Source organism: Coregonus lavaretus (genome assembly GCF_964263955.1).
Source record: "Coregonus lavaretus genome assembly, chromosome: 6".
Classification (NCBI taxonomy): domain Eukaryota; kingdom Metazoa; phylum Chordata; class Actinopteri; order Salmoniformes; family Salmonidae; genus Coregonus; species Coregonus lavaretus.
In genome coordinates, this window is record NC_139993.1 from 7,209,098 (window position 1) to 7,235,028 (window position 25,931).

The window sequence follows — 25,931 nt, forward strand, 5'->3', positions numbered from 1 at the left end:
AATTCACCTTGAAAAAGCGGTCAAAGTTATTTATCTTTTGGAACTCCATTCACAGATGTTCCTCCTATTTCCACCCATAACCATTGTGTGTGATTAACCATAGCCAGTAGATGCATCTGTCATATTGTGTCTGTCAACCTAGATGAGCCATAGACAAAGAGGGGAGCTTTAATGAATGTCTGGGAGAGAAGAGATGCTGTTCTGTCCACCAATTAGGGCTGCTTAGATTGGTGGCCTTCGAAGTGGGCTGGACTCCATGTCCCAGCATGCTCTATGGCAGAGCCTAGACCAGGGGTGGAGGACAGGAGGCCTCCTGAGGTAATCCATCACCACACCTCAGAATACAGATTAGAATGGGATGAGATTCTATTTCTCTGATCATTTCAATCTAACACCAACCACTCTTCCACCATCTCTTCTCCATTATTTCGCTTATAGCTTCCTATAGAAATCATATTGCTAGCTGGGTTGGATTCAATCAGCAATTCAAACTACAGGAGCCTGTTCATCTCTCCTGTATCTTGCTCTCCAACCCAACACTGGGCATTTGTGCTTCCCAGGAAGGTGTACTATAGCTCACCATCTAGACTAGTGGCCATGTACTGTATTAAACAAACAATTCATATCAACTCTCACATAAAGCACATTCTAATACATAAAACAAAAATTCTTGTTTCTCCATCACCTCAAATAACTCCAAGCATATTATCTGAATTTGCTTCGCATTACTGCTAATGATACTAACGATGGGAAGATACTGGTCTTCAACCATGAAACAACCATGAAACAACTACTACTACAATCTACTTTCCTTAGGACACAACTCATCTCACTTGGATCGATTTTTGCCACGGAGGAGAGTTCTCTGAACTTCTCGGTTTTTATTAAATGAGAGGGCTACTGAGAGAGGGGACGAGAGAGAGAAAAGGGGGATAGAAAGCGAGAGAGCAAACAAGTGACAGCGAACAAGAGAGATAGAGAGAGAGACAGAGAGAGAAAGCGAAAGACGGGAACGAGACAAAGACAAGAGTCAGAAAACACATTTCAAAGAGGCGCCAAACAGCCTGCATGTGAAATCGGATAGGAACTAATAAAGTGCATCTCTTCACAACAATACATAATGCATCAAGAGGAAACATCATGAAACACGGAGACGTGTTTCATCGTCAGAAAGAGGGAGAAAAGGGTTTATTAACGGACGTCAGTGCATTGCATTCATGTCATGGAGGAGCGCTCGTACCAGGCCTCATTTAAAGTCAATATCTAAAGAACTTCTCCGCAAATTTGCCGACATTTGGTCCAGATGAATATTGTGTGAAATAAGTTGAATACATTTGTGTGAAAGAGTTAGTGTCGGGCTATAGTTGGTTGGTGAACATGATGTCAAAATGCTGTCGCGTTTGGAAGTGTTCTGAAAACTGTTCAAGTACGATCCTGGCACGTCCTGAGGCAATGAAGAAATGTATTTTGTATCTCTTTTCTCTTTCTATGGTGAGATACGTAAACAGAAACAAATTGTTTGTCTGAAGGACTCTTACAATACCAATCCTCTCTCTCTCTCTCTTTTCTCTTTCTATGGTGAGATACGTAAACAGAAACAAATTGTTTGTCTGAAGGACTCTTACAATACCAATCCTCTCTCTCTCTCTCTCTCTCTCTCTCTCTCTCTCTCTCTCTCTCTCTCTCTCTCTCTCTCTCTCTCTCTCTCTCTCTCTCCTCAGTAACCACTGTAAACCCTTGCGACTCCACCTACAGTCGGCCTCTGCAGTTCTTTCATGTCCTGCCTCGCTGCCCCAGTGGGGAAGGAGAGTCAGTTCTCATGACTCAGTACAATCAACCGGCCGCCCCCGCGGGGGGGGGGGGGGGGGAATAGTTTGAATACCAGCTGACGGCCAAAGACAGAGGATTAAACCCACCGCATAGCGAGTAGACATGCAAAGCGATTTGGGTTACCGGGATGGGGTTGTGCTGTGGCCGGCTTGCAGTCGACTGTATGGTTATGATATGAATCACTGGATAGGAGGGTTGAGATCTGTTTTGTAGTAGAAATGTATTATTCTGGGAGCTGACTTGTCAGCCGATGTATTGTATGTTGACAGTGTGTGCCTGTGGTGTAGCAATGAGTTTGGTGTGTTTTGAGTGTGTGTGTGCGTGCATGTTTGAGTTTTTCCTGACCACTTGACCTGACAGAGTATCTTTACAGCTGTACAACACTGACATCATGTGACATAATTTGTAAATTGAGCTTATACTGTTATTTTGCAAGTATTGGGTAAGATGTAGGGTCAAATCATCAACAAAGATACAAGCAAACAGTATATTTTATTCATCATAAAATGAGTTCTCTACAGATAAATTATTCAGAAGAATAAATGGATAGCATTACATAGAAATACACATGGTTTTATTGACATTTAAATTCACAGGCAATCAATGTTCTTGGTCTCAATTTGCTTTGTCATGCACAGTTGAGTTTCAGCACTGGGCTATCTCAGATGGCAGGGAATCATAGTTCAATGTATATGTCACATCACTTGGTTCTAGAAAGAAAAACACACACACATCATTAAGACTTGATGGTAATGTTATTGTTTGTTTTTTATATTGAAAATAGCCAACAAGGAAAAAACGCTTGTGCTCTAGTCTCACCTTCAAAGCATTCGGGGATCTTGAGTTTTCCATCGATGCACTGGGTTGACACTGCATAGCCACACTTCTTCTCCTTGTTCATACAGTAGACCAAGATGACGTCCGCATGCGAGATTTTATTGGGCTCGAAATCCTTTATCCAAAATTTCCTTCCATTGTAAAGGATGCGTCCTCTTTTAATACCTACCTTGCATGGAGCTGTGGAACAAAGAGTGAAATTATGATAAATAATTATAATATTGCCTCAGGGAGCTAGGTGGAAATTACTATTTATAATTTCAAAAACAGCAACATTGAGCTATTCAAAAACACTGATTTGATAGGTAACCAAATAAGTTTGGTTAAACAATGTAATAAAACAAAACAAAAATACAAAATTGTCACAAAATTGGTGGTCCTACCCCTGCAAACTGGCTTTATTGACCAATCCCCTGTTTTGAGACATTCGATCTCCACAGGCCCATCCAGGACATAGTCTATATTACATCCATATCTGACAGTCTCCTTGAAGCCATGCTCCCTCTTATCATTAATAGTCATGTAGCCGTTGTTGATGCCTGTTGGAGCTGAACAGGTCACCACTGGAAACAAAGAGAGGTCAGTCAGGGTTAATGTGTGTTCAGAATACCACCTTAACTTCATCCACAAGCAAATCCCTTTTCATAACTTTAATTTCCTCAGAGGTATCACAAACATATCTGGCCAAAGCTAAAACTAACAAATGGTTACACTAATAATAACCGATAACCCCTCAGTTTACAAAAGTTCAAGAACGAAAGTTATGAATTGCACCTTTTACGGAGGACTAAGGTGACGTAAAGTGTTCAGCAATAAAAATAAATATGTTTTATTGTCACATATTCCGGATAGATGCAGTGAAATGTGTTGTTTTACAGGGTCAGCCATAGTAGTACGGCGCCCCTGGAGTAAATAAGGGTTAAGTGCCTTGCTCAAGGGCACATCAACAGATTTTTTCACCTAGCTTGGGTATTCGAACCAGCAACCTTTTGTTTACTGGCCCAACGTTCTAACCCAGGATTGGGCAACTGGCGGCCCAAGTACCGCTGTGGCCCCTCATGATGAGTTCCATTTTTTTGTGGCCCCCACCCCCATCAAAGTTGCCCATCCCTGCTCTAGGCTACCTGCCGCCCTAGCAATACAACAGATCAGAGCCTTTGACTGATAATACTGTACCTACATTTACATTCTGGTGGCTCAGTCCAGTTTCCGTTAGTGCTGCACCATCCCCTCTCATTGCCTATGAGGGCAAGTGGAGGGAAACACTCGTAGGTCCCCCCAAAACCAAACACAGTCGTGTTGCCTGTGAACTTTCTGTCGTAGACTATTTTCCCATATTTCGGTATTGGAGGAAGACCACATGTCACCGCTAACAGGGGGAGAGATTTCATTCACATGCTAATTAATCAAGCACATTTTATCGAAATACGTGATATTCTCTATATTTTTAGTGTCAACATATGATGTAATATACAGTACCTGTCAGAGGTTTGGACACACCTACTCATTAAAGAGGTTTTCATTATTTTTACTATTTTCTACATTGTAGAATAATTGTGAAGACATCAAAACTATGAAATAACACATATGGAATCATGTAGTAACCAAAAAAGTGTGATATTTGAGATTCTTCAAAGTAGCCACCCTTTGCCTTGATTACAGCTTTGCACACTCTTGGCATTCTCTCAACCAGCTTCATGAGGTAGTCACCTGCAATGCATTTCAATTAACAAGTGTGCCTTGTTAAAAGTTAATTTGTGGAATTTGAGCCAATCAGTTGTGTTGTGACAAGGCAGGGGTGGTATACAGAAGATAGCCCTATTTGGTATATATACAAAATTAGAAGAACTTTTAAAGTTTCTTCAAGTGCAGTCGCAAAAACCATCAAGGGCTATGATGAAATTGGCTCTCATGAGGACCGCCACAGGAAAGGAAGACCCAGAGTTACCTCTGCTGCAGAGGATAAGTTCATTAGAGTTAACTGCACCTCAGATTGCAGCCCAAATAAATGCTTCACAGAGTTCAAGTAACAGACACATCTCAACATCAACTGTTCAGAGGAGACTGCGTGAATCAGGCTTTCATGGTCAAATTGCTGCAAAAAAAAACACTACTAAAGGACACCAATAAGAAGAAGAGACTTGCTTGGGCCAATAAACACGAGCAATGGACATTAGACCGGTGGAAATGTCCTTTGGTCTGATGAGTCCAAATTTGAGATTTTTGGTTCCAACTGACGTGGCTTTGTGAGACGCAGAGTAAGTGAACAGATGATCTCCGCATGTGTGGTTCCCACCGTGAAGCATGGAGGAGGAGGTGTGATGGTGTGGGGGTGCTTTGCTGGTGACACTATCAGTGATTTATTTAGAATTCACAGCATAATTAACCAGCATGGCTACCACAGCATTCTGCAGTGATACGCCATCCCATCTGGTTTGCGCTTAGCGGGACTATCATTTGTTTTTCAACAGATCAATGACCCAAAACACACCTCCAGGCTGTGTAAGGGCTATTTGACCAAGAAGGAGAGTGATGGAGTGCTGCATCAGATGACCTGGCCTCCACAATCCCCCGACCTCAACCTAATTGAGATGGTTTGGGATGAGTTGGACTGCAGAGTGAAGGAAAAGCAGCCAACAAGTGCTCAGCATATGTGGGAACGCCTTCAAGACTGTTGGAAAAGCATTGCTCATGAAGCTGGTTGAGAGAATACCAAGAGTGTGCAAAGCTGTCATCAAGGCAAAGGGTGGATACTTTGAAGAATCTAAAATCAAAAGTATATTTTGATTTGTTTAACACTTTTTTGGTTACTACATGATTCCATATGTGTTATTTCATAGTTTTGATGTCTTCACTATTATTCTACAATGTAGAAATTTGTAAAAATAAAGAAAAACCCTTGAATGAGTAGGTGTGTCCAAACTTTTGACTGGTATTGTATGAATATGAATAATATAGCCTACAGTAAAGCTATTGTTCAAATCTCAGTTTTACACATTGTAGAATGCTATTTACAATTACAGCAATAAGGCCACATTTACAATGTGCTTATAGATTTGTAATGTATGCATTATCAATGTGAGCTTGTATGCATTATTAATGTGAGAGAATGTTTCATTACTGTTAAGTGCTAGAGTAGTTATGTATTTCAGTATAAGGCAGAAACTTACCTGTACACTTCGGTGGTGGCTCACTCCATTGTGCGTCATCCAAGCACTCAATCGTACTGGCTCCTTGCAGGGTATACCTGTAGACCACAATTCCATTACCGTAATCTGTCAAATAATAACACAAAAACATCAAGTAGCCACTATATTAGGTGTATGGGTATACAGTGATTTCAACTTTTACCTACTTTACATTTCTTTGATACAATAACATGTTATAGACTTTGACAGCACAGAGAGGTGACCAGTCGTCAATGAGACACTAAAATTGAATTTGTAAATGGTATTCCCTATACCCCTCATGGCAGGTGTAGTTGATGGTACTCTGGTAGACAATGTCCACAAACTCCATGTCTCCATGGACTAGTGTTTCTGGGAAAGAGCAACTCTTTGCTGCATCAGAAGTAAAAAAAAGTTTCAGTCAGCATTGCTCAACAGTTCCATCAATATCAGTGTCAACTGATAATACTTGTAATATACTGAGTATCAACTGATAATTATTGTAATATTTTGTGTATCAACTGATAATACTTGCAATATACTGAGTATCAACTGATAATACTTGTAATATACTGAGTATCAACTGATAATACTTGTAATATACTGAGTATCAACTGATAATTATTGTAATATTTTGTGTATCAACTGATAATACTTGCAATATACTGAGTATCAACTGATAATACTTGTAATATACTGAGTATCAACTGATAATACATGGAATATACTAAGTATCAACTGATAATATTTGCAATATACTGACTATAAACTGATACTACTTGCAATAAAGTGTGTATCAACTGATAATACATGGAATGTTTTTTGAGTATCAACTGACAATGCAAGAGTATCAAATTATGATACATGAACAGTAATACTGTTTTCGGTCAAACTTTATAACAGCAACCTACTTGAGCACTTGAGTCTAGTCTTGGACCAGTCTCCGCTAGCAGTGCAGATGATTGTGCGAGAGCCTGAGGTGGGTGTATATCCGCGTTTACACTGCAGCGCCACCTCGTCTCCGGGGGAGTACACCCTCTGGAGCCCCTCCAGTTCCATACCATCAATCAGGGGTGGGCGGCCACATTCTGAGGGGGCAGACATGCAAGGGGACAGGTCAATGAAACGCGCATGCACACACACACACACACACACAGAAAAAAAAACATGTACACACAATTAACCAAAGAACTCCCCAGACATGCAGTCGACATGTTACTGATAGTCTAGTGATAGTTTGTTGAGCATAAAGGTAGGTGGACTTTTAAAATAAAGTGTATTTTTCGCTTCAGTTTACAGTAACTGAAAGTATTCGTCAACATAACACAAGCCCATTTGTCTAAACATACTCTGACAACATGTTCACTGAGAGTACTTAGGAATATTGAACAGCATACAGCACAGAAACACAAAAGTCTTCTAAATCAATAGGCCAAAACACTGGGACATATAATGAACAAAAATATAAACGCAACATGTAAAGTGTTTACTGTAACTCAGTAAAATCGTTGAAATTGTTGCATGTTGCGTTTATATTTTTTTCAGTGTAGATACCATAATAATAGATGCTGTACCTTTCTTGGATGTCACTGGTGTATACAAGGCAAGCAGACAGATCAGCAGCAAAGCCAGACTTGGGGCCATCGTCTGTGGTGTGGAGAGAGCGTCTCTCCTCTCTGGTTTCAAGGGTAGAAATCAGAACGTCGTTGGAACTCCCAACTTTTTGTGTTACTCAAGGTAAACAGATAAGGGTCGATGACAACGCAGAAAAAGGCAATCACTGTCTCTTTTAGTCTGTTTCGTAATTTACCGTAAAACACTAGACCTTTGTGAATCTTACTAGTTATTTGGCAGGATTCCCCCTGTTGCCCCGCCCCCATTCCTAGTACACATCAACATCACCAGTTCTCTGTAACTCTTCACCAAATCATCGTTGCAAAATAGAATGTGCCTTCAATCCATTTGTGTGGTACAATAAAGTTGACTGAAACCATTCTAGCACTATAACATTGATGCGGCTAGATGATGCAGTGGTGTAGATCTACATATGCAGACCTACTACTATGAATCTTTGTGTGATTTTATCTGTTAACAGTAGGGAATGCATTTGTAATGTCATACAGTTTGTGTTTGTTGTTCTTGTTGCAAAATTGCAAGAGTTCAATCAGATATCGAGTTCAAGTCAAAACAAAGGTATGTTTACTCTTAGTTAAAAAGTCACTTATTTTTCTCTCTCAAAACTGCAGAGCCCTTTGTGAATGAGCAGAACTTCCAAATACTGTAATCCTATACTGACATCTAGTGTTGTTTTCAGGTAACATTTACATTTTACATTTTAGTCATTTAGCAGATGCTCTCTCTTATCCAGAGCGATTTACAGTTAGTGAGTGCATACATTTTCATACTGGCCCCCCGTGGGAAACAAACCCACAACCCTGGCGTTGCAAGCGCCATGCTCTACCAACTGAGCTACAACTGAGTAACATGTACTATACTTTACAGGCAATCAAATTCAGGCTCATTCAAGTTATGGATACAATCAACAGGTTATTAGCAAAAGCAATGCTGGATTATTTGGACACAAAGTCATATTTATTTGTAATTTATTTGCTCTATTTTTCCTCTTCGTATTGTGTTTATTTTGTTAGGTCAGCAGGACACATCGCAATCTCAGATGGAAGTGATTTGGGCTTGAGGGTGTACTCCATCTTGCCTGGTTCTAAGAGAAAGACAGACACACAAACACATTTGGCATTTTAGTTGTGAGAATATTAAGGACTCAACTAAACAGTGTTTGGAAGCTTTTAAAATGTGATGGCAGCAACCACAACACATTTTACTCTGGGTCGTGTTCATTTGTCACCAAACGGAAGAAAATGGACTGAAACATGGAGAGACTGCCAACACTTGTCCAATAAGAAACACTCATTTTCGAATTACGTAGTAAAACATTTAAAAACATGCATGCCATAATGAACGTGACCATGTTATTTTGGTACGACGGGCCTCACCTTTAAAGCATTCTGGGGTATTGAGTGTGCCGTCGATGCACTGACTTGCTACTGGAATGCCACACTTCAGCTCCTTGTTCAGACAGTAGAACACAACAGGCTCCCCGTGAAGGACTCTATTGGGTTTCAAATCCCCAATCCAGATCTTCTTGGCGTTGTATAAGATGCGACCTCTGTTGATGTTAACTTTACAGGGGGCTGCAGTAAAGCGAAGACAAGCAAAGCAACATGACTTTCAGTTTAGAATTGAATAGAATTGGAATAGAATGAAATGGAATAGAATAAATCATGGAAATTCTTCATTTTCTTCTGTATCAGTACCCAACACACCACACCACATACACCACACATATAATAGGTTGGTCAGCCACACAGCAGTGCGCCCCCAGGAGACGTTTTGGGAATACAGTGCCTTGCTCAATGTCACAACGGCAGAATGCTCTCATTACACAAACATTTCAGTCATCGAAGATGAAATAAATGGTCTAAATCACATGTAAGTCAACAAGCTGGTTCGATATACAGAAACACACAGGTGACATTCCCACAAGAGTAACAACAGTGCAACTTTTTCTATGACTCAATGGCTCGGGTGTGAAGTTTCCCCTATGTACAGCAGAGGAGGCTGGTGGGAGGCGCTCTAGGAGGACAGGCTCATTGTAATGGCTGGAATGGAATAAATGGAACAGAGTCAAACATGTGCTTTCCATATTTTTGATGCGTTTGATACCGTTCCATTTATACCATTCCAGCCATTACAATGAGGCCGTCCTCCTATAGCTCCTCCCACCAGCCTCCTCTGATGTACAGATCTAGGGTCAGCTTCCCCTCCCCCAATCCTAACCTTAACCATTAGTGGGGGAAATACAAAACTGACCGAAGATCAGCGTCTAGGGGCAACTTCACCCTACACTGACTCATTGACTCACCTCTACAAACGGGCAAAGTGGACCAGTTGCCTGTATTCTGACACTGTATTTCCTCAGAGCCGTCCAGAACGTAGTGTTCCTGGCACTGGTACTTGACCTTCTCCTTGTAGCCAGCCTCCCTCATCACAGCAAAGGTGATGATGCCGTGGTCTATCGTTGGTGGGATGGAGCAACTCACCTCTGCAACAGGTCAGAAAAGTAATGGGCTAGTGAAAGTGTATTAACAATGTAATAACCTATTTCAAGTAATATTGTTAGGGTTAGTCTACATTATTGAAATCATTTTTAAGGTGTAAACAGAGGAAGACAGGATTATGCAAACTGATCAATTATCATCATTTGGAGTGGATGAACAGTTAGCGATAACCATTTTAGAGAATCATCATCAGGGCCGGCTCCAGGCATAAGCGACATAAGCAGTTCCCATACCGCAAGGGGCCCCCATTTTATTTTATTTGTATTTATTTTTTACATTGTAGAATAATAGTGAAGACATCAAAACTATGAAATAACACCTATGGAATCACGTAGCAACCAAAAAAGTGTTAAAAAAATCCAAATATATCTGGTTTGGGCTTAGTGGGACTATCATTTGTTTTCCAACAGGACAATGACCCAACACACCTCCAGTCTGTGTAAGGGCTATTTTACCAAGAAGGAGAGTGATGGAGTGCTGCATCAGATGACCTGGCCTCCACAATCCCCCGACCTCAACCCAATTGAGATGGTTCGGGATGAGGTAGACCGCAGAGTGAAGGAAAAGCAGCCAACAAGTGCCCAGCATGTGTGGGAACTCCTTCCTTCAAGACTTTTGGAAAAGCATTCCAGGTGAAGCTGGTTGAGAGAATGCCAAGAGTGCGCAAAGCTGTCATCAAGGCAAAGAGTGGCTATTTGAAGAATCTCAAATATAAAATATATTTTGATTTGTTTAACACTTTTTTGGTTGCTACGTGATTTCATATATTTGTTATTTCATAGTTTTGATGTCTTCACTATTATTCTACAATGTAAAACATTGTAAAAATAAAGAAAAACCCTTGAATGAGTAGGTGTGTCCAAACTTTTGACTGGTAGTGCATGTAATAATGTGCCCCAAAAGATCATTGATAATTTATCAGTGGTTCAACCAGAAATAACTTTTCAACCAATTACCTTTGTTCATGATGGAACAGACAATTTTTGCTTGTGCTGCCACTGTCTGCACCTACCCTTGCATACTGGTGGCTCAGTCACGTTTCCACTGGTCAGGCACGATCCTCTCTCGTTGCCAATGGGAGCTCTTGGCGGCAAACACTCATATGTCCAACTCTGTCCGTACCGGGTTTCATTGCCGGTGAACTTCTTATTGTCATAGACAATTTTACCATGCTTAGGTGCTTGAGGCAGAGCACAACTCACAGCTGCAGGGAAGAAATATAAAAAATAATTGAGACACTATATTTTCATATTTAGGCACAATGGAGAAAAGCAAGTTTACATTCCTGAGGTATGGTAAAGAGATATACCTTTACACATTGGTGGTGGTGCACTGAGGGTACCGTCGTGTAAACACACGCTCTCATTGGCTCCTATCATGACGTACCTGAAGAACACAAATTCTTATTGGTCTGAGATGCATAGTCAAAATGTAGTCAGAACTAAAACACACTGTATTTCCCTCACCCGTCATCACAGGTGTAGTTGAGTACACTCTTGAATGGCACGTCAATCATCCCTGGCTTTTGCATAGGCTTGGGGAGAGGGCACATCTTTGCTGTGTCAAAAATGTATAAGATTCATGTGGATATGTTGTAAAAATAAAATTAAAATAAATAGATCCCATATCCCTAGTCCCTTGCTAAAGTATGGACTGACCATGGTACTGTATAGGTGACTTTAGGGTCCCAAAATTCCCAGGTTTTCCAGAAATCCCAGTTGGAAGATTCCTTGAATCAGGGGCTAATAAGCAGGAAATCTAGAATCCAACCAGGATTTCTGGAAAATCCAATTATTTACCTGAATTTTTCTGACCATAGGTGGACTTATGCTTTACATTATATAATGGATGTTTTGTGAATGGGGTGGAACTTACGAGAACACACAAGGTCCAGTTTGGTCCACTCTCCCGAGGCAGAGCAGGTGATCCTGGCTGTTCTGGCTTTCCCAGGTATGTATCCACGCTCACACGCCAGGGTCACCTCTTCTCCAATCTCATACACACGCTTTAGGCCCAGCGTATCTATACCGTCGGTCACGGGCGGACGGCCACATACTGAGGATAAATGGGAATATTGATAGACAAACAATGTTACCCTGTATATTATATAAAAACAAATATATGAAATACAGCTAAAGCATAGGTTACTGAGTCTTGTGAACCAACACTGTAATATACACTGCTCAAAAAAATTAAGGGAACACTTAAATAACACAATGTAACTCCAAGTCAATCACACTTCTGTGAAATCAAACTGTCCACTTAGGAAGCAACACTGATTGACAATACATTTCACATGCTGTTGTGCAAATGGAATAGACAACAGGTGGAAATTATAGGCAATTAGCAAGACATCCCCAATAAAGAAGTGGTTCTGCAGGTGGTGACCACAGACCACTTCTCAGTTCCTATGCTTCCTGGCTGATGTTTTGGTCACTTTTGAATGCTGGCGGTGCTTTCACTCTAGTGGTAGCATGAGACGGAGTCTACAACCCACACATGTGGCTCAGGTAGTGCAGCTCATCCAGGATGGCACATCAATGCGAGCTGTGGCAAGAAGGTTTGCTGTGTCTGTCAGCGTAGTGTCCAGAGCATGGAGGCGCTACCAGGAGACAGGCCAGTACATCAGGAGACGTGGAGGAGGCCGTAGGAGGGCAACAACCCAGCAGCAGGACCGCTACCTCCGCCTTTGTGCAAGGAGGAGCAGGAGGAGCACTGCCAGAGCCCTGCAAAATGACCTCCAGCAGGCCACAAATGTGCATGTGTCTGCTCAAATGGTCAGAAACAGACTCCATAAGGGTGGTATGAGGGCCCGACGTCCACTGGTGGGGGTTGTGCTTACAGCCCAACACCGTGCAGGATGTTTGGCATTTGCCAGAGAACACCAAGTTTGGCAAATTCGCCACTGGCGCCCTGTGCTCTTCACAGATGAAAGCAGGTTCACACTGAGCACATGTGACAGACGTGACAGAGTCTGGAGACGCCGTGGAGAACGTTCTGCTGCCTGAAACATCCTCCAGCATGACCGGTTTGGCGGTGGGTCAGTCATGGTGTGGGGTGGCATTTCTTTGGGGGGCCGCACAGCCCTCCATGTGCTCGCCAGAGGTAGCCTGACTGCCATTAGGTACCAAGATGAGATCCTCAGACCCCTTGTGAGACCATATGCTGGTGCGGTTGGCCCTGGGTTCCTCCTAATGCAAGACAATGCTAGACCTCATGTGGCTGGAGTGTGTCAGCAGTTCCTGCAAGAGGAAGGCATTGATGCTATGGACTGGCCCGCCTGTTCCCCAGACCTGAATCCAATTGAGCACATCTGGGACATCATGTCTCGCTCCATCCACCAACGCCATGTTGCACCACAGACTGTCCAGGAGTTGGCGGATGCTTTAGTCCAGGTCTGGGAGGAGATCCCTCAGGAGACCATCCGCCACCTCATCAGGAGCATGCCCAGGCGTTGTAGGGAGGTCATACAGGCACATGGAGGCCACACACACTACTGAGCCTCATTTTGACTTGTTTTAAGGACATTACATCAAAGTTGGATCAGCCTGTAGTGTGGTTTTCCACTTTAATTTTGAGGGTGACTCCAAATCCAGACCTCCATGGGTTGATACATTTGATTTCCATTGATAATTTTTGTGTGATTTTGTTGTCAGCACATTCAACTATGTAAAGAAAAAAGTATTTAATAAGATTATTTCATTCATTCAGATCTAGGATGTGTTGTTTTAGTGTTGCCTTAATTTTTTTGAGCAGTGTATATTCTGTAATTGAAAAATATAGCATTAATCAAATAATTTGCACTGTACCTTTCTTGGATGTCACTGACAAGGCAAGCTGGCAGAGCAGCAGCAAAGCCAGGGTTGGGTTCATCTTCTGGGGGGTTGAGAGAGACTCTGTGTATGTTCTCCCAGCAGCGGACGGTGAAAAATGTAGATGGTCCGTTCAAAAACCCTGAAAGTCTGATCCAATCAGATCGGCTGAAATAGGCTTCCATTGATTTAACCCAAAGTTCAAAGCACATGCATATTTACTCTGAGTTGAAGGATAACTTTCACTCAGTACACTACACATACAGTGGGGAAAAAAAGTATTTAGTCAGCCACCAATTGTGCAAGTTCTCCCACTTAAAAAGATGAGAGAGGCCTGTAATTTTCATCTTAGGTACACGTCAACTATGACAGACAAAATGAGAAGAAAATAATCCAGAAAATCACATTGTAGGATTTTTAATTAATTTATTTGCAAATTATGGTGGAAAATAAGTATTTGGTCAATAACAAAAGTTTCTCAATACTTTGTTATATACCCTTTGTTGGCAATGACACAGGTCAAACGTTTTCTGTAAGTCTTCACAAGGTTTTCACACACTGTTGCTGGTATTTTGGGGCTGTCGCTGGGCAACACGGACTTTCAACTCCCTCCAAAGATTTTCTATGGGGTTGAGATCTGGAGACTGGCTAGGCCACTCCAGGACCTTGAAATGCTTCTTACGAAGCCACTCCTTCGTTGCCCGGGCGGTGTGTTTGGGATCATTGTCATGCTGAAAGACCCAGCCACGTTTCATCTTCAATGCCCTTGCTGATGGAAGGAGGGTTTCACTCAAAATCTCACGATACATGGCCCCATTCATTCTTTCCTTTACACGGATCAGTCGTCCTGGTCCCTTTGCAGAAAAACAGCCCCAAAGCATGATGTTTCCACCCCCATGCTTCACAGTAGGTATGGTGTTCTTTGGATGCAACTCAGCATTCTTTGTCCTCCAAACATGACGAGTTGAGTTTTTACCAAAAAGTTATATTTTGGTTTCATCTGACCATATGACATTCTCCCAATCCTCTTCTGGATCATCCAAATGCACTCTAGCAAACTTCAGACGGGCCTGGACATGTACTGGCTTAAGCAGGGGGACACGTCTGGCACTGCAGGATTTGAGTCCCTGGCGGCGTAGTGTGTTACTGATGGTAGGCTTTGTTACTTTGGTCCCAGCTCTCTGCAGGTCATTCACTAGGTCCCCCCTTGTGGTTCTGGGATTTCTGCTCACCGTTCTTGTGATCATTTTGACCCCACGGGGTGAGATCTTGCGTGGAGCCCCAGATCGAGGGAGATTATCAGTGGTCTTGTATGTCTTCCATTTCCTAATAATTGCTCCCACAGTTGATTTCTTCAAACCAAGCTGCTTACCTATTGCAGATTCAGTCTTCCCAGCCTGGTGCAGGTCTACAATTTTGTTTCTGGTGTCCTTTGACAGCTCTTTGGTCTTGGCCATAGTGGAGTTTGGAGTGTGACTGTTTGAGGTTGTGGACAGGTGTCTTTTATACTGATAACAAGTTCAAACAGGTGCCATTAATACAGGTAACGAGTGGAGGACAGAGGAGCCTCTTAAAGAAGAAGTTACAGGTCTGTGAGAGCCAGAAATCTTGCTTGTTTGTAGGTGACCAAATACTTATTTTCCACCATAATTTGCAAATAAATTCATAAAAAATCCTACAATGTGATTTTCAGGAAAAAAAATCTCAATTTGTCTGTCATAGTTGACGTGTACCTATGATGAAAATTACAGGCCTCTCTCATCTTTTTAAGTGGGAGAACTTGCACAATTGGTGGCTGACAAAATACTTTTTCCCCCCACTGTACACGTACACCCACACTACAATGATTCAGAATCATAACATGTATCAGCTGTATGAAATTCAGGTTTCATTCATGTAATACTAATACTTTTAAAAAACTGTAAAAGAACAAAAGAACACAAAAGAAAAGTGGACATCAGGAAAGATAAGAGAAAAACCGAAAATATATTTATGATAACTAGATATTCAGTGGTTGGGAAATAGGAGAAATACGGAAGGGGAAGATTCATGAGGTGTTCCACACGAGAGAAAAGTGGACATCAGGAGATATAAGAAATAACCAAACACACATTTAGGATAAATAAATTCTGGTTAAAATAATCAAAGGCATGAACAGATCAATAATAAGAGAAAAGCAAGTACCGATATAAAAAGGATTTAGGGAACAAAAATAGGAAGAATATTAAAATAGATCAAAAATAAATAATTAAATATAATATTTAAAATTATAATAAAAATAAAAAAGGGGTTGAACTTGGAACGGACATTGGGGAGTTAAAAAATACAGACCATAAACATGAATAAAATGGCGGTAGAAATCCTGAGTGCTAGGTATCCTCTACACAAGGGAGAAAGAATAGAACCAAGAAAAATGGAAACACCAGAGAAATATCGAATAGATCATGAGCAGAAGTATGAATGATACAACAAAACAAACGGGGAACATGATTTGGGAGAATTTATGGGAAAATGTGAGACCACATGGCACCTAAATAACGATATGTCTTGGAATGAAGACACTCCTCGAAGAGCAATCTATCAGGCGGCAGGGTCAAGCACTGGAGTGATAGTTACTAATGGAGGGCCTGGTGACCCTGGGGAATGCGAGAACCAGACACTATCACTGCCACTGATCTCTCCTTATAAGGAGCAGTCGGTGGCAGTGGCAGATTTCTTTTGGGTATGTGGAGAACAAAGAATTAGAGCCACTTTGCCTAGAGAATGGATGGAAATATGTGCTAGGGTACAAATGCTTCAGGAAGTAGTTATATCAGAATGGGAGTTAGTAAAAACAATAAATCAGGTCGCACAGAGTAATGATAAAAGGGTAAAAAGAGCGTATGAACATGACCCCAATGTATATTTTGATTCAATAGGTCAGCCTAGAGGAATTCCAAATGAATATAAGAGATGAAATTAAAGCAGGATTTGAATCAATATTTGTCTGGATATCACCTAACAAAAACCTAGAATGGATCAATTATATTTACTATAATCAACAAAGGTTTATTAATTACACAGACTCTGCGTTAACAGCCCTGGGAGAGCAAGTAATGGCTACAAGTAGAATGACATGGCAGAATAGGCAGGCTTTAAACTGGCTGTTGGCAGAAAAAGGTGGAGTTTGTGTTATGTTTGGGGATGAATGTTGTACCTTCATTCCCAATAATACTGCTCCGGATGGTTCATTCACTGAAGCAATGAATAAGCTCAAAGGACTACGAAAAGAAGTTAAGGACAATGCTGGGCATGACACTCACACTTGGGATTGGATGGACTTAACTTTGGGAAAGTGGGGAGCAATGTTTACAAAAATGGCAATCATGATAGGCATAGCACTCGTAGTAAGGGGAATGGTCTTTTGTTGTGTACTGCCTTTGTTGAAAGCACTTTTGATCCCAACCACAGTAAAGCAAATGACTGTACAGACAATTGTTAATAAGTCAACCAAAGAAATACACCCTGTTCAGGGAGCTCCAGGACAGTATGTTAATGAATATGGGAAGCCCTGTAGTATTAAAGGAGGACCAATGGACTTCCCATTTGGGAATCCTGAATGTCTGTATGGTGTTGTCCCTGGGGGTGGATGGGCCTGTCATGGTTACAAAGCTCAACAGCAACAATTGGAGATTAGCTTAGAGGGAAACCTTCCGGATTTGTACCCAGTACCTGACTGGGCTCCTCGTCCTCATCGTGATGGGTCAGACTATGAGGAAGATACATTGGTCTGAATATATATTCTTATAAAATATAACCACAGATGGCAAGGCTAAGAATAAGCATATGCACATGCTTACATTCATTTTGTGTTAACTTTCGTTTTATTGGTTGGGACTTAGAAAGTCCCAAAGGGGGGAATATATGGATGATTTTCTAGTACATATGTTGTAGAATGAAACGCCTATATGCCTTAAATTCTTATGGATTAAGAACCAATTAAAGGGTTAAAACAGAGCAGATACATTTCTTTAGTGCAAATGCTGTGCTTCTGATAACTCCCCACAGCTGGTCTGGGTATGTCAATGACATGTGATGGAGACACAACTTCTCGTTGTGGCTGTGTGGAGATTGGAGTAACAATGGAACTAGTGTAATCATTTGTTTGTGCTTATGACCTGACACACATAGCTACATACACATAGTCACAAGGAAAAACCATAGCGGCTCAGGGTCCTGGGAGGATGCTTTTTGGGATTGGCTTAAATGTATGTGGTTGAGAATGGGTTATGGCCATGACATGTTTAAACCATGTTTAAATATTAATTGATATGTTTTATAATGTGTTATGAAAGGATAAGGGTAAAACAGAATGAACATGATTGATACTTTGTACTCCAGATGCATGCCTGGATAGTGAATATAGTCAATACAGAGTGTGATTGTTCTTTAACGTACGTATGTATATTATTTATTGAGTCACGCCACCAATATAATGAGATAAGTGACAGAGGCCCCATTTAGAGAAGCGCACATAGCCCTCGTGAGTAAAACAACATGTGACACCGAAGGATGTTAATCATATACATATAATGGAGTAACTATGTATGTTGTATAAGCATGACTATGCATTTTTGTCTGTATAAAAGGAGAGCTCCAGGTCAGGGCAAGCAGTTGCTCCATGGACCAGCTCGGCTTTGTTTCGCTTTAAATAAAGTATATTCTGAATTCACAAGCTCCAGTTTTTTAGAGATACTTTTGAGTTAAATATTTCTACCACATGACATGGTGTTTAGTCCTCCCACTAGGACTCAGGAAATAATGCAGTTTATTAGGCTACAGATTAAATAAATTATGATGAACTTCACAGGGTGGTGAAAGTGCAAGGTGATGGATGAGCTTGATGCTCCTTTCAATAAATATCGAGGGTCTTATTCTGGTGACATGATGATCGATGCTTGGCTGCTGTTTGACAAATAAAAATAATCTCGCATTTTTGTCCATAATAATCTCATCATGTAGGCTATACCCACACTGTATCTGTGAGCTGTTGGCTAGAGCGCAGGTGCCAATACCAGAGTGGGCACATTCGCTATACCTACGCAACATTTTTGTGTGACAAAACCATCAGTAGACCTAGAGTTGAAAATGCAATGGAAACCCATTTAACTTGTATTTTTTATTCGGTACATGGGATTTTAACCAAAAGGTAATTTTTATTTGCACTACCTATTTATGCACAGACTTTTATCTGCAACAAGTCAATTTGATGGAAACAAAACTCTGATAGGAAAATGTGAATATTGTTTTTATGCAGATTTTAGAATAAAAAGCATGGAAATCTGTCTGCAATTGCAAGTGCGCTAGTCCAGTGTCACTTCTATTATGCCTGCACATCATGGTTCACCAGCAGCCTCAAACATTTAAAAAATAAGCTATAGACCAGTCAAAACAAGCTTGTAATAATTGTACTTGTAATTGTACTCCCCACTCATACTCATCTGGAGGTCACTCATTTTAAGCAGTTAGGCTGGCTATCTGTAGAAAAAATAGTAGTATTAATTCAACTTGGTCTAGTCCACATCATTATCACAGAGCCCCCATGTACCTATCCAACTATTTTTCATTTGCTAGTGATGTCCTCCAGCATAATACCAGAGGCAGAGACTCTAATATTCACTGTTTTAAATATGAGTCTATCTGGTAAGAACACATTTTTATATACCGGCTCTGTTGAGTGGAACAAACTACAACAGCAACTCAAAGACATACCAACCATAACCACTTTTCAAAAGAATGTCAAAAGCTGGCTAATGTGTGAACAGTATAACCTTTTTTTTTGTCTGTATCTCAGTAATGTGTCTGTATCTATGTAAGTATCTATTATGTGTATGTACTGTATGTATCTATGTATGTGTATGTACGGTATGTATCTATTTATGTGTATGTACTGTATGTATCTATGTAAGTGTATGTACTGTATGTATCTATGTATGTGTATGTACTGTATGTATCTATGTATGTGTATGTACTGTATGTATCTATGTATGTGTATGTACTGTATGTATCTATTTCTTTATGTATTTATGTAAAAAATAGGGACCACAATGGAAATACATTTTTAACTGACAAATCAAATCAATCAATCAATCCAAACTGTGCAGCGGCCAATTGATGAATGGAAAGAGACATCTGTTTCAAAACACCAAAAAAGTTTAATGACATTCGGAGATTGTCAAACCAAGCCTTTGATACTGGGTAAGCCTACAAGGTAGGGAGGGATGTATTTTCTGTTTGTTGGGATTGACATGGTCTATTTATTGTGGTGTTGAAAACTCAAACCATGATATTGAAGTGCCTGAAGTCGGTATGCTTTGTTTATTGGTTGTGTGGTGCATTGACACAGAAACCTGTTGGTGAAATATCCGTTGCATATATTTTTTATAATTATAAATATGACATCAACATTTTTAAAATCAGATTTCCCGCTAGCTGATCTTGTCTGCAGCTGGCTCTGATCATAGTGTAGGCCTAATGAAATAGGAAGGGAAAGTGGGTTTGTCCGTGGTGGTCGGCGAACCCTCATCCTTCTGGCCGTAGCCCTGCATGGCATCGACTGTGCCACAAAAGCATGCTGAAATGGCAAAGTCGATATCCACGTTTATGAACACAGGGTCGCTACACTGCCCTCAAAAGGCAAAATGCACTAACTACGAATTTGGTCTGTTGTAATGGCCAGGTATTTTCTGATTAATGTGGTTAGTTTCCTGACAGAAGAACAAGCCAGTTGATCAGAATATGTCCCATGTAGCTCAGTTGGTAGAGCATGGCGCTTGCAACGCCAGGGTTGTGGGTTCGTTTCCCACGGGGGGCCAGTATGAAAATGTATGCACTCACTAACTGTAAGTCGCTCTGGATAAGAGTGTCTGCTAAATGACAAATTTCTTTTTTTTTTTATGTAAAAATATCATGGAGTCTCAGAAATTGCTGTCTGTCTAGACAGAAAAATACTTTGAAGTCAGATTTTGCAGTAAAAAAACGTAGATACTGTGTTTTGCCTTTGTAGGGCAGTACAGTTATTGTTATTTGTGGTCGTAAACATTAGGGGAGGGTCATGTGAAAATATTTGTAACATTCGGGAGGGGTGTCAAAATGTTTTTATGACACCTTGAGTTGGAACCCCCCCTCCCCCCAGTAAATTCCGAACTGTCCCTAAAGGTTTCAGAACAAATTAATAAGCCATACATAACACATTCAGAATAGATTAAATGTTTATGACTATGATCAGTGCTTGACTTGGGTGAAATAGGTGCCGGTACTCATTGTGGGTGCCGGTTCTGTTTTAATGTAGGTGCAGGAACTCCATAATAAATACATTTTAGCCAAGTCAAGCACTGACTATGATATGACTGATATGTAGTTACTCTTCAAATAAATAGTTTTACCCAAAAATGTACCAGTATCTTTTACACCACTGGATGACGCTCCAATCTTCCAAATTCCATCAGACAGTAGCCCTCCCACCAGGCGATTAATTATGGTGACGTCAGCTCAAGTGAAAGAAGGAAGCAAAGCGCTCAGTGTGGAGCTGTCAGTAAAAGTAGTTGTAGCGATAGCCCATAGATAGTACAGTGTCTCCAGTTACAGTCTGACCGCCTGTTCAGTGGCAAAATACAGTGTGCGTGAAAAGGTTATACGTTGGATTGAATAAGCATATACATAGGATAGAGAGGAATAACGTTTCTTTTTGGCTATGGCTGATGTCACGCAATTCAACGAGGGGACCGGGGACGTCGCGAAAGGGTTCGCTCGTAAAGGAGCTTTGAGGCAGAAGAACGTCCATGAAGTGAAGGACCACAAATTCACTGCAAGGTTCTTCAAGCAGCCGACTTTTTGTAGCCACTGCACCGACTTTATCTGGTAAGCGCGTTTCCTCTCCAGACGGCCTCTGCCTGTTGAACATTTTGAAGAACTCAGCTGTCTTCTCAACCAGTTAACGTTAACTGTGCTGCACCGTTACGTATAATTTCCTTACTGGAATTTTTTGCCTTCCACGCCAAAGCTGGACATCTTAAAGCCAACTTTTGCCTATAATGTGCCTCGAAATGCAAGCCTAAAGTAAATGAATCCGGTCTGCCTACAGTGGGCTAGATACAATGTGTACATTTTGACTGTGACAGCCGATAGCGCGGCTCCTTAGATGTTTGTTACAAATGGTAAAAGTTGTATTTCTCCTAGTCCTCGTGTTTTTGATAAATATTGAAATAACTTACTGCCAACGAAATATAGGCTCACAAGGAACAAGTGGTAACTATTCGGGATGTAGGCTGGTTGAAGACGCACCCATGTTGACCAACCTTCCTCTTTTCAAGAGGGTGTGTTGTTTCCTAGACCATTTATTGCTAGCTACAGATAAATATGGAGACTACTGCTGTCTGCTTGATATTGCAAACATGTTTGTTTGTGTGTATCTGTCTGTTTAATGCTATTTGTTATTTCATTCCTCCCTTTTCTCTCTTTTCACAGGGGATTTGGAAAGCAAGGATTCCAGTGCCAAGGTAAAATGAAATTGATTGACGTCCATTCACTAAGCTCCAGTCCACCATATAGTTTATACTCATTCGTGCAGAGCTGTGTGTGTACTGCATTAATTCAAGAGGACCAGTCCATTTGACTTGTATTGACTAAATAATGTTGCAATTTTTGTTGGAGTCACTTACCTTTCAAAGAGTTTGAGATATACTGTTAGGCAATGTTCCCTCTAAACTGCATGCACAGGCAGCTCCCATCAGACTGCAACTCAGTCTTTTTTTATGACTTAAAGGGGCAGTGTTGTATTTTGAGACGATCTTGAATAAGCTAAGTAGCCAAAAGACAGAGCGTAGCATAATTTGTCTGATTCTCTGTAATAATGGTATAGGAATAAAAATGCATTTTATTTTGTAAAGTGGTTTCTTGCATCAAAAAACACAACACAACATTTTCAGTCACCTCCTTGTTTGAAGGACAAGTGGATAAACAGGTTAATGTCAAGCCCTGCAGGTTTTTTCTCTCAAAAAGATCTCATGGAATGTAGGCCTACATTGAACACCACACATTGCCTGCTACTGTAGGCTTAATGATATAACAACTATTTCTATGTTAAAATGTTATGGGATGCATTTTTCTCCATTGTTTTTGATGGTAGGCCACTCTGGTAGGCTTATATTATGATCAAATAGCCACAGTAGCCTACTTGGCCACTGTTAAAACTGTAACTTAAAGTGGGTACAGCCTCAGTGTTCACAGTAAACACGCACCGAATTTTCATAACCTTCAAGTTTGCGCTCAGCAGACCTTAAATTTGCTCAGTGCCTTATTTTGGGGGGAACATTGCCGGGAGACCTACATTTGTCTGTGCTGTTTGAGTATGATGCCTTCCTTACACACACTCCGGAATATGAAGTCGTAAATAACAGAACATAATGGTTAAAGTATCTGTGACAAAGCACTCAGAAGGTCTTATCACTCACAGAAATGGCATGGATTGATGTTGTGACTGTTTTCTTTTTCCGACCCTTTTCCAAACTCATTACCATTTTCAGTCGTTTGAAGCAGTTCTTTAAAAAAAGTTATTTATACATTTTTAATAAGCCAATGATTCACAATGTAGAGACTTTGAACTTTCTTAACTTTCTGATTGATTTTGTTTGAGTCTCAGGAGTTTCTTCAAGTGCCCTTTGAGACTTAAATAATCTTAATTGGATTTATGCAGCTAATACTAGGGAATATCTTGACATTTAGTGGTTGTCTGTGTGAAGAATTGATTGTCTGCGATTTAAAAAAAAGATGGTTATTTATGATACCAAAGTGAGATAACATTTACAATGCACTCCTCGGCTCTTGGAAAGACGGACCTAGATGTTTTGGGGACTACTTGATAAACGTTTAATATAGACATTAATGGATAGTATTATTCCCAGCTGACTAACTGGACTGACATTAAATCAAATCACACACAGCAATCTCATGGATGCCAGAGTTCAAATAGGCCTGGTAAAGGAAACAGAAATATGACTACCCAGAGGTTTTCTCTACAAAACCAAAGCCCTATTGGCACCTGTCAAAAGTACTGCACTACATAGGGAATAGGGTGCCATTTGGGATGCAGAATGGTGTACCGTAGCCTGGCAGCTGAATCTGCTTGTGCTTTAGCTAGGCTAGGTCTGAGGGGTTAATGGCATTCGCCTGTAGTTTGCCAAGTCTCGTTAGTCAGGGTCTGTGTCTCTTCCTGGTGCCATCAATAATCTCAAACTTCTTGTTTACTGATTCCCATCTGTAGAGTACTGTAGGTCAGTGCATTACTCAAACCTGAAGAATGTAGGCTACTAGGCTATGTGCTCGTGCTAAGAAAAGGCTAACTTTTGTCTCAAGAAAATGTTGTATCAAGGTACCAGTTACTAAGGATTTATAAAGGGTTTCTAAGCTGTTAATAAAGGTTATAATATAGGCTATATATACTGTACATACACGGCGTGTACAAAACATTAGGAACACCTTCCTAATATTGAGTTGAAACCCCCCTTTGCCCTCAGAACAGCCTCAATTCGTCGTGGCATGGACTCTACAAGGTGTCGAAAGCGTTCCACAGGAATGCTAGCCCATGTTGACTCCAATGCTTCCCACAGTTGGGTGGTGGACCATTCTTGATACACACAGGAAACTGTTGAGCATGAAAAACCCAGCAGCGTTGCAGTTCTTGACACACTCAAACCGGTGTGCCTGACATCTACTATCATACCCTGTTCAAAGGCACTTAAATCTTTTGTCTTGCCCACTCACCCTCTGACTGGCACGCATACACAATCCATGTCTCAATTGTCTCAAGGCTTAAAAATCCTTCTTTAACCCAGCTCCTCCCCTTCATCTACACCGATTTGAAGTGGATTTAACAAGTGACATCAATAATGGATCATAGCTTTCACCTGTATTCACCTGGTCAGTCTATGTCATGGAAAGAGCAGGTGTTCCTAATGTTTTGTACACTCAGTGTATATTTATGTATTCAGATTCAGTTTTATACTGTCAGACGGCAATTATTTTAAAAAGGTAATGTTTTGTCGTGGACATTTTGTGAAAATAACGCTGCAGTAACTCATGCCAAGTATTCACTAGACAGATGTTTATTTTGGTTCTAAAGCATTGTGGCGTGACTTGAAGATCTTAAATATAGTTTAATAGTGTACAATTGTGGTGCTTAGAGATTGTTGTTGTAAGTAAGATTGTAAATCTGATTGTAAGCCACTATGAATAAAACTGTCCGCTAAATGACTAAATTGTAAATGTAATATTTAATGTGTCTGATATCACTAGACCGTTCTCATGCAGAAAAGAGAAACAACAGTAACTCATCATTTTACTGGAGTCATCAAAGAGGAAATGGATCATTACGTTATCTGCTGTCTTGATCTGTCCAATATTTCTTATAGTGAAGCAAGTCTAAAGCTGTTAATTAGCTTGGCGGCCAGAGAGAGAAATGCTGGTTCGCTGGTAAAGTTATTATTTTGTTGGATTCAGACATTTTCCTATTCTTTGTAAGCTTCGCCTGCATGGCTGCACTTCCAATGAACTGGCGTGATACCTGAGAAATACCCGCTCTCATCCTTTCTCTAGAAGATAAGAGCGAACTGAGAGTGTGAGCAAAGCAGGACGTTTTCCTAAGGAGCAAACACTTCGTTAATAACGATAACGGTTGAATGCCAGTTAAGTATGTTGATTTGCGCTTAAGTGGTATTCCCATCGGATATATGCCATTCTATCAACATGAATGGTAGTGTAATGTGGAAAGTGTTGATCTTGCCAGCCAGTGGTGAGAGTCCCTGCCTCATGGTAAGTGCTGCTGCTTCAGCCAGCCAGGATGATGTTAACCTGTGATCATTGAGCCGTTGGTTGAATGAGATATTTTCTGAAAGGATGTCTTCTGAGAGCCGCTGTTAAATGGCAGCAAAAGACGTCCATTTGCTGGAGTACGAGGTTAAACACTCGCCAGAGAGGGCTTTTTGATATCTCTGTGGTTCAGAAGGCTCTTGTCTGGAATAAGTCCACTTTTATTGTTGTGGAGTGAGTGTGTATACTTGTGTGTGTGTTCAGGTTCCTGCATGCATGTGTGTATCGTAAATTGTATGTATCCA

At 40.8% G+C, this 25,931-nt stretch overlaps 2 protein-coding genes across 2 annotated transcripts in view; one reads left to right on the forward strand and one right to left on the reverse strand.

The window, feature by feature from the left end:
• Window positions 1-2,387: 2,387 nt before the first annotated feature.
• Window positions 2,388-13,892, reverse strand: LOC311130356 (sushi, von Willebrand factor type A, EGF and pentraxin domain-containing protein 1-like). The gene is made up of 16 exons (XM_084163081.1): window positions 13,780-13,892; window positions 11,846-12,025; window positions 11,437-11,527; window positions 11,280-11,356; window positions 10,983-11,174; window positions 9,775-9,954; window positions 8,846-9,043; window positions 8,474-8,553; window positions 7,409-7,526; window positions 6,746-6,922; window positions 6,131-6,227; window positions 5,838-5,914; window positions 3,848-4,036; window positions 3,051-3,230; window positions 2,650-2,847; window positions 2,388-2,540 (listed from the first exon to the last, which is right to left on the reverse strand). The coding sequence occupies exons 1-16, from the start codon at window positions 13,841-13,843 to the stop codon at window positions 2,476-2,478; spliced, it is 2,163 nt and encodes a 720-aa protein (XP_084019207.1). The 5' UTR covers window positions 13,844-13,892; the 3' UTR covers window positions 2,388-2,475.
• Window positions 13,893-21,318: 7,426 nt separating this feature from the next.
• Window positions 21,319-25,931, forward strand: part of LOC311131154 (protein kinase C alpha type-like) — a 206,223-nt gene continuing 201,610 nt past the window's right edge. Inside the window, 2 exon segments of the mRNA XM_084163991.1 lie at window positions 21,319-21,681; window positions 22,288-22,319. Of these exon segments, the coding sequence (XP_084020117.1) occupies window positions 21,515-21,681; window positions 22,288-22,319 (199 nt within the window). The 5' untranslated portion in view covers window positions 21,319-21,514.